This window comes from Wolffia australiana, chromosome 8 (assembly GCF_029677425.1).
Source record: "Wolffia australiana isolate 7733 chromosome 8, ASM2967742v1".
Taxonomy (NCBI): Eukaryota; Viridiplantae; Streptophyta; class Magnoliopsida; order Alismatales; family Araceae; genus Wolffia; species Wolffia australiana.
Genome location: NC_135842.1, coordinates 6,194,304 through 6,205,882, shown reverse-complemented (window position 1 = coordinate 6,205,882; position 11,579 = coordinate 6,194,304). Strand labels below are relative to the sequence as shown.

General features: G+C 43.7%; 2 protein-coding genes across 2 annotated transcripts; one reads left to right on the top strand and one right to left on the bottom strand.

Moving 5' to 3' along the window:
* Positions 1 to 942: 942 nt before the first annotated feature.
* LOC144706394 (2-oxoglutarate (2OG) and Fe(II)-dependent oxygenase superfamily protein) lies at positions 943 to 5,973 on the top strand. Its single transcript, XM_078579316.1, has 7 exons — positions 943 to 1,102; positions 1,220 to 1,277; positions 1,366 to 1,470; positions 2,256 to 2,313; positions 3,881 to 4,056; positions 5,407 to 5,482; positions 5,580 to 5,973. Exons 1-7 carry the CDS (start codon positions 978 to 980, stop codon positions 5,876 to 5,878), a joined length of 897 nt encoding a protein of 298 aa, XP_078435442.1. The 5' UTR covers positions 943 to 977; the 3' UTR covers positions 5,879 to 5,973.
* A 940-nt stretch (positions 5,974 to 6,913) lies between these two features.
* LOC144706395 (Low-density receptor-like protein) lies at positions 6,914 to 8,990 on the bottom strand. Its single transcript, XM_078579318.1, has 2 exons — positions 8,441 to 8,990; positions 6,914 to 8,342 (listed from the first exon to the last, which is right to left on the bottom strand). The coding sequence occupies exons 1-2, from the start codon at positions 8,580 to 8,582 to the stop codon at positions 8,191 to 8,193; spliced, it is 294 nt and encodes a 97-aa protein (XP_078435444.1). The 5' UTR covers positions 8,583 to 8,990; the 3' UTR covers positions 6,914 to 8,190.
* Positions 8,991 to 11,579: the final 2,589 nt, after the last annotated feature.

The window sequence follows — 11,579 nt, the reverse complement described above, 5'->3', positions numbered from 1 at the left end:
AATCCAATGAATTTTCCCACATTTCCACTCAGGGAATGGCAGCGGTCATCCGTCACGTCACACGTCACACGTCACGGTGACGGCAACATGATGGATAACGTGACGGTGACGGTGACAAAATTAGGGGCCCGTGACGGTGACGGTGACAGATGACGAACTGGGCGTGACGGTGATGTGACGGTGATGGAGGGCCTCGGACGAGTGACGTGACGGGACGGCCGTCACGGATGAAGACTGTGACGGATTTTTTAAAATGACCAAAAAAATTTAAAAATCCCTGCATAGATTTAAGCTTTTCAACGGCCGAGATTTCGCCACGTGGTGTCGCAAACTCGATTTCTTGTCATTTTGCAGAAAAGTCCCTGCATTAATTCGCGCGCGCAAAAGGGTGCCGTCTAAAGATAATTGGAGATATGCCTCTCCATTTTGCATGTTTGTTTTTCCCGTCACTTGTGACGGTGATGCCATCCGGTGACGGGGACGCGACGGGGATGCCGCAAACCATGACGGTGACGCTAACGTGACGGATTTTTCCGAAATCCTAGGACGTGTGACAGGACGGTGACGTGATGAAACTTTCGTCACGTCACCGTCTGTCACGGATCGTCATCCGTCCCGTCACATCCGGGGCGTCACGTCCCGGATGTGCCGTTCCCTACTTCCACTATCATACTGTCCTCACTTATCCTCCGTCATCCGTCTTCCGTCATAAAATCCTAAATCAATGCAAGAGATAAATGTATCCATTTACTGGTACGCGTTGACATTGATAAAGTTAGTTTCGCATTCAATGTCCGTAGCATATCATTTCGTACGTCACAATCCACACGAGCGCAGTACGCACCACAGCGACCAGAAAGATTAGCCGTCCGAACGCACGGACTCGATGCACATCTCTACGCACGAAGGCGGATCTGCAAGTCGATCTCTATTTCTTTTCTTCGTCTGTATCTCGCTCTCACTCGAAGCGCGGTGAGATGGCGCATTTGATCGATCTTCGTCCTCTTCTACTCTTGCTAGTTCTTGTATCTCTCGGTGGATATTTCGTCGGCGCTTCCGTGATTAATCCTTCTAAAGTGAAGCAGATCTCCTGGAAACCAAGGTTTTGATTTCTCGCCCTAGTTCATAATTTCAGATCATGATCGTCATTTCCCGATCAAATTATCAATTGTTTCTTTAACTTCACTATTTGATCTTTTGATGATCTGCGTTATGCTAGGGCTTTCGTGTATGAAGGCTTCCTCACTGATGAGGAGTGCGACCATCTAGTGTCCTTGGTTAGTAGAACTTGGTCAGATATTTGGCGTTTCGATCTTTATCTGTTGTCCTTGTGTCGTTTTTTTATACGTTTTCTTCTTTAATCAGGCGAGATCGCAGATCAAGCGATCTCAGGTCGCCGACAGCACGTCCGGAGAAAACAAGCTCAGTGATGTTCGGACCAGCTCTGGGACGTTTATCCGCAAGGCTCAGGTCTGAATCCCAGTCATGTTTCTCTGTCAGCGACGATTTTCTCTATTTCTACATTTTAGTGGTTTTTGCGTTGGTTAATTTCGGGGCTTTAAGTATGATGAATCCAATGCATTTTCAATCGTACAATTTCGAAATGTTGGTTCTCTGGACGCGATCAAGGATTTGCATTTTCTACCATATAGGTTTTTCACCGAAGTTATGAATCAGTTGCATGGCTAATGGCATGTTGAGTTCGAAGTTACAACATAAAAAATATTTTTTTGGAGCAAGAATTCAGATTACTGATATGATGTATGCCACTTTGACTGAGGAATTTACCATGTATCAGTGCTTGCACCTTGTGGATTTGATACGTTCAAGGTTGTTAGACTTTTTTCTTGGTTGAGAAGAAATTCACATGACTGGAGAACTTCATTTAGCAGAAATTGAGATATTTGGTTTCGTTGCTGATCTGTTATTAGTTCATTTCACATGAGGAACAGTTTCTGATGAATTCCCTCCAACTTTGAAGCTGCAGTTTTTCATATATTGAATTCCTAGTTTGTCCAAGTTTGTAAATTGCATGCGATTAACCAATGAATTTGCGTAGATTATGCCATTTTTCGAGAACATGTTCAGTTGGAAAACTCTTAAAATTGAATTTATCTTCATATGATATCGAACCAAAAGATCATTTATGGCATGGGCAGAGATGCCATCAGATGTTTTGGAGTGTTGACAATTTTATTTCGGGAATTTTGGCTTCGGGATCATTTGATAAGCCTGGACCAACTCTCAATCTGCAGGACTCAATTGTCAAGGGGATCGAGGAGAAAATTGCTGCCTGGACTTTTCTTCCGTACGGTATATTTATGACCTAATCCGTCATCTTAAATCATTATTTCAAATTCTTTTCAACTTTACTCTGGCAAATGTTTTTAAGGGAAATATTTTCTTGTGTGATTGCTTAAAGTAAAAGTAGGGTGGGTTTGTTCCCCCCGTACTAGTCTAATGATGAATATTTCTCCACCGCTCGTGGAATTTAAATTTAAAATGTGATATTTGGCTGTGTTAGATGAGTTGTTTATCATTCCTCATTGCATAATCAATGAAGTATGGCCGCCCTCGACAGATCGGACACACAAGGTAGTTTTCTTTAAGTAGAGGTAGTCCTCTCTTTGAGAGATAAGCCAATTGTGAAGATTTGAAGTTGCAGCTTGGCTCACCCCTCCTTATCCCCTCCAGTCCAGGTGTCTTGACCTCGACCATTCTGGAATCCCTTGCCTCCCTGTGATTGCCTCACATCATCTCCGCCTGGCTTTCCATCCTGACTGATTGAGCCCTCTTCTTTGATCCGTCTGCCCCTCAACCCATCGGCAATTTGATAGGGTTTCCTGGGCTGCGTCGGGGGCATTCTCATCATGTTTGGCTTTATGTTCCTTTAAATAGCACAGCCCTCCCTCTAGGGAGGGCAGACTTGGATGTTGGTTCTTAAGTGAATGTTATTTTTCCCCTCTCCTCGCATCTCTCCTACATCTATGCTCTGTCTCCCTCCACGATGCCCATCCTCGTGATCGTCTCTGCATCACCGCGTCTTCAGGCGGCTCGTCTTCGGCCGATCCCTACCCCCTCTGCTTGGCCTCCTTCCGATCCTTCACGATTCACCTCTCTACCCCGGGAATTTCTACCTCGTCTCGTCCTCTACCCTCATTCCGATACGAGCTAAGATCAAGGTTCATATCACAATTTCCTTGCCCTATGATCATACCTCCCTCGCTGCATCCCCATCCAGCTACCGATCAATCCATTCCTCCGCTCTATCCCTCCTTTATTCCCTCGGGGTCACACGTCTTGATGGTGTTGCTAGTGGATGTTGGCATTGACGCTGATGGGATGTTGAGTATTTGGCGATGACCAGGTGCATGTGGATCGGCATCAACATCACCTCAGTTATGTTGGCTGGCGTTGACACTGCCAGGTCATTGACGGATCAGTGATCCTTGTTGTTTTACTTTCACTAAGTTTTTTGATTGTCTTGTCTCTGAATCAACTGTCTGCGGCACACTTTCAATGCCATCGTCAACGGTACCCATCAACATCTACATTCTCCACCCCAAAAAGCATCAGCGTCAATGTCAACTTTGGGTCAACGCCATAGACAGTGGACAGATGGTTGATGGGATCCAAACGTTACAACCCCCATTCAGAAAATTCCTTCCCTTGATAGGAATCTACATCAAGGTTTCTATAACTTGCGAAGATCATTGTCCATAAGATTTGACACGATAGGCACTAAAGTTTCTTGAATCGCGCCCATTATGCTCGTTTCTTTTCTGGTCCAGGAGCTTGTGTGGGTCTGATCTTGTTCATTATTTCTATCTTCCTTTGCTTCTTTCAGCTTATTGCCTTTATTTTTATGCTGGTTTCCCAGAAAATGGAGAGGACATTCAAGTGCTTAGATACGAGCACGGGCAGAAGTATGATCCTCATCATGACTACTTCACCGACCCAGTCAACATTCTCCGGGGTGGTCACCGCATTGCCACTGTCCTCATGTACCTCTCTAACGTTGACAAAGGCGGCGAGACCGTGTTTCCTTCTGTGCAGGTTGCCCACCCTGACCCATCTTTTCTTTTTCTCTTCTCCCTATCTCTGAGTCTACTTTCTCTCTCCTCCCTCTCTCTTTTCTCTATCTTTCTATCTTATACTCTTTTCACCTGTTTCTCAATCTTCCTTTCTCCATTTTAATTCTCTTTTTATCCTTCTCTTCCCCAATTATCCTTTTCTCTCGTCCTTTCTGCGCGCTGTTTCTATCTTTGCCTTGCCTTACTTCCAACTTTCTCTTTCTAGTTCTCTAGTTCTATTTCTGTCAGTCTATGTCATCTTTCTCGCTCTTTCCTTCTCCTTTATCTTTTACTCGCATATCCTTCTTTCTCTACCAGCGCCTCTTTCCCCAGTTATCTTTCCATCTTTGTCTGATCTCTCTCTCCGTACCTCCTTTTTTTTCTCTCTTCCTCTAATTGTTGCTGATAAATTCTATCCCACCCTAGCTCTTATTCTCACCTGCGTCCTTCTCCACTCTCTGTCACTCTACCTTTTAGCAGTTTTCATAAACTCTCTCTTGTATCATCTCCATGTCCAGAGCCCTCCTCTCTCTCTCTCATTATCGCACGCCTATTCCTCTCTTTCTCAGCCTTACTACATTCCAACCCATTCCTCGTCATAGTATGCCAAAATTGGACCCCAAATCTCTCTCTCTCTCTCTCTCTTCCTCTTATTACTACACATTGAATCGCTCTCCCGCTAATCCTCACTCGGCCCTGACCCATACTCTCTCTCTATCTCTTATTGGCTCGCACAGACACTCCTGTCATTCCTCTCCGTGTTGTAGTCTCCCTGACCATTTCTAGTGTATTTCTCTCTCTACCCTTTATTAACCCGCGTAAATACACTTTCTCCCTCTCTTTTTCCCACTCAGATCCGTTTTTCTCTCCATATTAAAAATTATTTCCCCATTCATCCCAACCCATTCCCTATTAGACTACCCCAAACTTTGAACCTAAATCTCTCTCTCTCTCTCTCTCTCTCTCTCTCTCTCTCTCTCTCGCTCCCTCTTAGTCCATCTTGCGCTTTACTCTCTCTCACAACCTCTTATTGGATCACAGAAACTCACTCTCTCTCGTCCCTTTCTTTAATGTCGTCTTCTTGATCAGTCCAGCTCTGTCTCTCTCTCTCTCTCTCTCTCTCTCTCTCTCTCTCTTCCAATTAGTACCCAATTTTATCTCTCTCCTTCCCCATAGTCCTCACACTGTCATACTCTCTCATGGTCTTTTATAGGCTTAATTATACTTTCTCTCTCTCTCCCCTTGCTCCACATGCCTCTTTCTTTCTACTCTTATTGGCCAGGATGATCTCACTCTTTCTCTCTCTAAAAAAAACTATTTCCCATCGGTCCAGCCGCAGGAGGGGCTCCGGCGCAGCGCACAGGAAGAAGACCATGATCTATCCGACTGCGGCCGCCAAGGCATAGCAGGTTTGCCTCATTTTTGTCCCACATTTTCAATTTTCTACCTCTTTAATTCAATTTCCCAGAAAAAAAAAGAGAATTTTAATCACACACAAAATCTCAGTTAAACCCCGGAAGGGAGACGCGCTTCTCTTCTTCAGCCTCCGTCCAGATGCCGTCCCTGATGAGCTCAGCCTCCACGCTGGCTGCCCCGTCATCAAGGGCGAGAAGTGGTCGGCCACCAAGTGGATCCACGTCAGCTCCTTTGACCGGATGCCGTCAACGGTCACTGGTCAATGCGTTGACCAGAATGCGAGCTGCGAGCGATGGGCCGCTTTGGGAGAGTGCTCGAAGAACCCCGAATACATGGTCGGCACGTCCGATCTCCATGGCTACTGCCGCAAGAGCTGCAAGGTATGTTGATCTCCAACTTCCCAGACCTTATGATAGTGATCAATAATCGTCGTATAATGACAAGGAAGAGAGAGATATGATGGATTTTCCTGGTATTTGGAGAAGGTGGATGTGGGCAGAGAGAGAGATGAAGAGGGTGGCATGGTTTAGTCATGATTCCATGCCTCTCTATTTCAGAGGGCTTGGTTTATTATAGTGATGGATTACAATGACAAGGAAGAGATATATATTATTATTATAATTGGTTTATTATTATAATGACAAGGAAGAGAGAGATATGATGGATTTTCCTGGTATTTGGAGAAGGTGGATGTGGACAGAGAGAGAGATGAAGAGGGTGGCATGGTTTAGTCATGATTCCATGCCTCTCCATTTCAGAAGGCTTGGTTTATTATAGTGATCAATTATCATCTTATAATGACGAGGAAGAGAGAGAGATGGAAGGTTTTTGCTGGTATTGGGGAAAAATGGATGAAGCCAGAGAGAGAGAGATAGAGATGGTGGGATGGTTCGTTCATGATTCACTGGGGAAACGGTGTGAGAGAGAAATCCGTAGTCTGGGCTTATAATACTGATCAATACAAGGAAGAGAGAGAGAGATTGAAGGTTTTCCTGGTATTGGGGGGAAATGGATGTGGGCAGAGAGGAAGAGAGAGAGATGGTGGATGGTTCATGATTCTCTGGGGAAATGCTGCGGGGAGATAGATCCGTAAGTGAGATAGAGAGAGATAAATAAAAATAAATAGATAGACAGAGTGATATAGATTAATAGAAATGGGGGGAGAGGGACGTAGGTAGACAGAAATAGAGAGAGAGTGTGTGAGGAAGAGATAGAGATAGATATAGAAAGATGGAGAGACAAGTCAATACTGAGATAAGTTCTTAAAATTCAAAGGGTTTATAGATTTTATATTATTCACAGGAAACTCTGTGAGATAAATTCATAGATAAGTTATAGATAGAGAGAAAACCAGGATTTCCCCTTAATAAGCGGAATATGAAGATAAAGAGAGATAGATGGATGCCAGCTTCCTACTCACAGAGAAGGATTAATAGAAATATTAGATGAGGAAAACGAAGACACAGATATGATTGCCAACTCCTTATTCACAAAAACGACACCCTAAAGAGAGAGACACAGAGAGAGGAGAGAGAGAGAGGGAAGGGAGAGAAAGACAGAGTGAGGGTAGAGAGAGAAATAGAGAGAGCGAGTAATAGAGAGAGTAATAGAGAGAGAAAGACAGAGAGAGTAATAGAGAGAGTAATAGAGAGAGAGAGAAAGACAGACAGAGTAATAGAGAGAGAGGGAAAGACAGAGAGTAATAGAGGGAGAGAGAGAAAGACAGAGAGAGTAATAGAGAGAGAGGGAAAGACAGAGAGAGTAATAGAGAAAGAGGGAAAGACAGAGAGAGTAATAGAGAGAGAGGGAAAGACAGAGAGAGTAATAGAGAAAGAGGGAAAGACAGAGAGAGTAATAGAGAAAGAGGGAGAGACAGAGAGAGTAGTAAAGAGAGAAAGATAGAGAGAGTAATAGAAAGAGAAAGACAGAGAGTAATAGAGAGAGAGAGAGAAAGACAGAGCAAGTGATAGAGAGAGGGAGAGATAGATAGATAGATAGAGAGAGAGAGAGAGAGAGAGAGAAAAAGAAAGAGAAAGACAGAGAGAGTAATAGAGAGAGAGAGAGAGAAAGACAGAGCGAGTGATAGAGAGAGGGAGAGATAGATAGATAGATAGAGAGAGAGAGAGTAATAGAAAGAGAAAGACAGAGAGAGTAATAGTATAGAGAGAGGGAGAGATAGATAGATAGATAGAGAGAGAGAGATAGAGAGAGTAATTGAAAGAGAAAGACAGAGAGAGTAATAGAGAGAGAGAGAAAGAGAGAGTAATAGAAAGAGAAAGACAGAGAGAGTAATAGAGAGAGAGAGAAAGAGAGAGTAATAGAAAGAGAAAGACAGAGAGAGAAATAGAGAGAGAGAGAGAAAGACAGAGCGACTGATAGAGAGAGGGAGAGATAGATAGATAGATAGAGAGAGAGTAATAGAAAGAGAAAGACAGAGAGAGTAATAGAGAGAGAGAGAGAGAAAGACAGAGCGAGTGATAGAGAGAGGGAGAGATAGATAGATAGAGAGAGAGAGTGAGAGAGAGAGATAGAGAGAGTAATAGAAAGAGAAAGACAGAGAGAGTAATAGAGAGAGAGAGAAAGAGAGAGTAATAGAAAGAGAAAGACAGAGAGAGTAATAGAGAGAGAGAAAGACAGAGCGAGTGATAGAGATAGAGAGAGAGGAATGCGAGAGAGAGAGAGAGAGAGGAATGCGATGCCTTCAATCGCTAAGCAGCCGGCGAGGCGCGTTCTTCCCAAACCCCACAGCAACGGCGGAGCGCAGAGGGCCTCCCTCATCCGCAACCCCCGAGTCGGACTCGTCGTAGAACCAGCCAACAGACCGCCGGGCGTCAATCACAAGCTGTGAAATCCCTGCTTACACAAAATAAAAAATAAAAAAATAGCGATAAAGACGTCAACTTGGACAAGAGAATCAGATATACTGAGCTTTCCCTCGGCTGCTTGCCCACCTGTGCTTATTGAGGCTCGCCTCTCTCGTATCTCCTGCACTGTGGCGCAGAGCTTCCAGTAGAGGGGAAGGCCCATGTATACCGCCAGCACCACCCCCACCAAAGCCGCCCCCACACTGATCGAAACCCTTATCGCCTTCATTCTCTTCTCTCTCTCTCTCTCTCTCTCTCTCTCTCTCTCTCTCTCTCTCTCTCTCTCTCTCTCTAGCTTAGTCGTCTCTCTTATTTTTCTAGTTCTCTCTCTCTCTCTCTCTCTCTCTCTCTCTCTCTATCTCTCTCTCTCTCTCTCTGTTTGTCCCCCTTTAATGGAGACACATCACACTCAACACCTGGATATGTCATTGTATATCAAGAGTTCTTTTTTTAGTTCTAGAGCACAATAATAAAGTGGCAAACTCTAGGCCTTGTGGGTAGACATGATAAGCCACATAAGTTTGGTAGATGCTGGCAAATGACCCTTTTAACAAAAATGGCAAAATAAGGAGGTACATCCTAGGGTGGAGGTTGTTAGAGATGATCATGATCGAATTGCCAATCATTATCCACCCCTTGATCATGATTGTCAGTTTAGATCGGTATCTGGAATTTTCAAATCAGCAACCAGATCCGATTGAAGATGCAGAAACACAATCTGATCGCCTATATTTAGGTGATTATCTACACCTACAAAATATTTTTTGATAAAATAATTATTTAAAGCCACAACATGATAAAGGATTTCTTTTTGATGATACACAATATGAATATGAAACGAGTTTCTATCAGCTCATTTATGCTCACAAAGAAAAGGTAAATATAGATTTTTAGATTGAAAGATAGAAAAGTAATAGAGATGATGATGTCTCTCTATCTCTCTTTTCCCTTTGATGGAACTAATTATGAGATTTACCAAAAAGCCCATTGTGCTCTACTCAATCAAGATTAAGAGTGACATGCATACCTGCGCTGCTATAGTCGAAGGTATTCGATTATCATACATTAATGTAGTTAGAAAGGAGGGAGAGAATGGAGGAAAGAGAGTAGCCCCCGCTAGAGAGAATTGCAGGGAAAATAGACAAGCAAGAAGGTAGAAAGACTAGAGAAAGCCAACCACAATAAAATACAATTTTAACCCTAAGGATGGGGTGGTTGCTCATGTCAGCCCTCACTTTTGGCTAGCGGGCAGTGGGTGGTGGTCTTGTGTACTACATCATCTCCCACAAGACGACAAATATTCAAAGTTATCAAATGTGATGAGCTGATATGGGCCACAAACTAGTTTGAATCAACAATGGATTTGGCTGATCTAGTAACCTCTCATTTTTTGTTACGCGAAGGGAAATGGTGGTATGCAGCCACTAACATAGTGGTCAATCACAAAGATGGAATTAGACCTTTTAGTCATTGGAGGGAGGCCTAAGATTACGTCCATGCTAACGTCACCCCAAGGACTTACATGGTCGGCATGGGTTAATACAAACTAGTGTTATATTTGACATGCCCCCAAGGGTCAAGTGTAACAATGTACAATAATGCAAGTGACATGAAATGTAAGGCTAAGCCAAAATAAGTGTTAACAGACCATGATGATCATATCATAGTTGATGAATATTATGTAGCCATCAAGTTAATCACACCACCATATTTTATAAGTTTATTGAAAGAAATATTTATTAATTATTATTCTTGTGTGATGTTATATGATACAAGATGACAGGAAATGCAGGATGATAGGACTGACCGGGTAGGGTAGGCTAACTTAACTGGGGTAGGATAAATTAGACCACAATCCACACAATCGAATTCGGAGATTAAATCCGGTGTAAATAATGATGGTGCAGCACCTTTCCTCGATTGAGGATGGGAGTACTGTCTTTCAACCATTGTGGTTAAAACAAGCGACAATTTTAATAAATCAAATGGTCGATTGCGAGAATATTCAAAGGCCTAATTAACTAATTGCAAGAAGATTCAAAAGCCAAATCAGCTAATCCGGCGGCGGTGGAAAAACAATCGAGGAACACTGGAGGAAGAACAGTGACACCAAAGAGGGTAAACTTACCTCAACACTAGAGGAGTGTGCCGTGGCTGTGCGGGTAATTCTTGACGTGTCGTTAGCAGGGGCGAATGATGTGTGCTTTAACAGGGTGTTGAAGATCCAACTGCACAGTCAATTTGCGGGGGGTCAAGGGGGGAGTTGCCCCCTTTCAAGGTTTGGGGCAATGCCCCGAAACCTAAGCGGTATACAGGGCAACTGCTTGGGCAGGCTGCCATGTGGGCATGCGTTCGCGTGGGCGGGCGCCTACATGGGCGGACGCCTACATGGGCGGATGGCCATGCGTGCGGCCAGCACGGGTTGGCGGCTGTGCATGTGGCCGGTGCGGGTTGACGGTTGTGCGTGCAATCGACAGTGCACATGGGCGTATGAAGACAGGTGGCCTTCTCTTGACGACGGCGGCAGCGGCGACAAGAGGTAGTGCCGGCAGCTCGGATAGGAGACAGCTAGGGCGAACTTCCCTTTAGAAGAAGAAACTTCAATTCCAAAAGAAATTCACCAAGTATTTCTTACAACATTGGCCTATGTATAGCCCGTGGAGGAAAGAGAAAATAAGATAACCGTAAATTTTAAAACCTAATATTAATCGACGTTAGCGACATCTCAACGTGTCACGTCAAAGGACGGTTCTGAAGATGGAGTTGGTGACGTGTCTGATGGAAATATATGTGTCCGGCAAGCCAATCACACATTCCATATCTTGTTCCATGTTCATTAAAAGAACATATTCATTATAGTGCATGTGTGATGCTTATAATGAGGTCCATGAATACATGATCGAACTTAGTGAATTATGATGAGATCGTAATATGGAGGTCACTAGTCTTTAAGCATGTGTTCTAAATATTCCTATTCAAAGCATATGTGTGAAGGACATCAAAGTATCCGAATAGAATAACAATATCTAGCCTCGTTCATATGATGAGTATGGTCGTTCCCGTAGTAATTAGTGTGGAGACGCTAAGGATAAATAGTAGGTGTTCTTTAGCGGAAAGAGTTCACTGAATTGATCTATACGAATCCCTGAATGGTATTATACCGAACTGTCAATCAGGTCGATTCACGTCATGGTTGCGTAAGTGGTCCTTAGACTTGAGACACCAA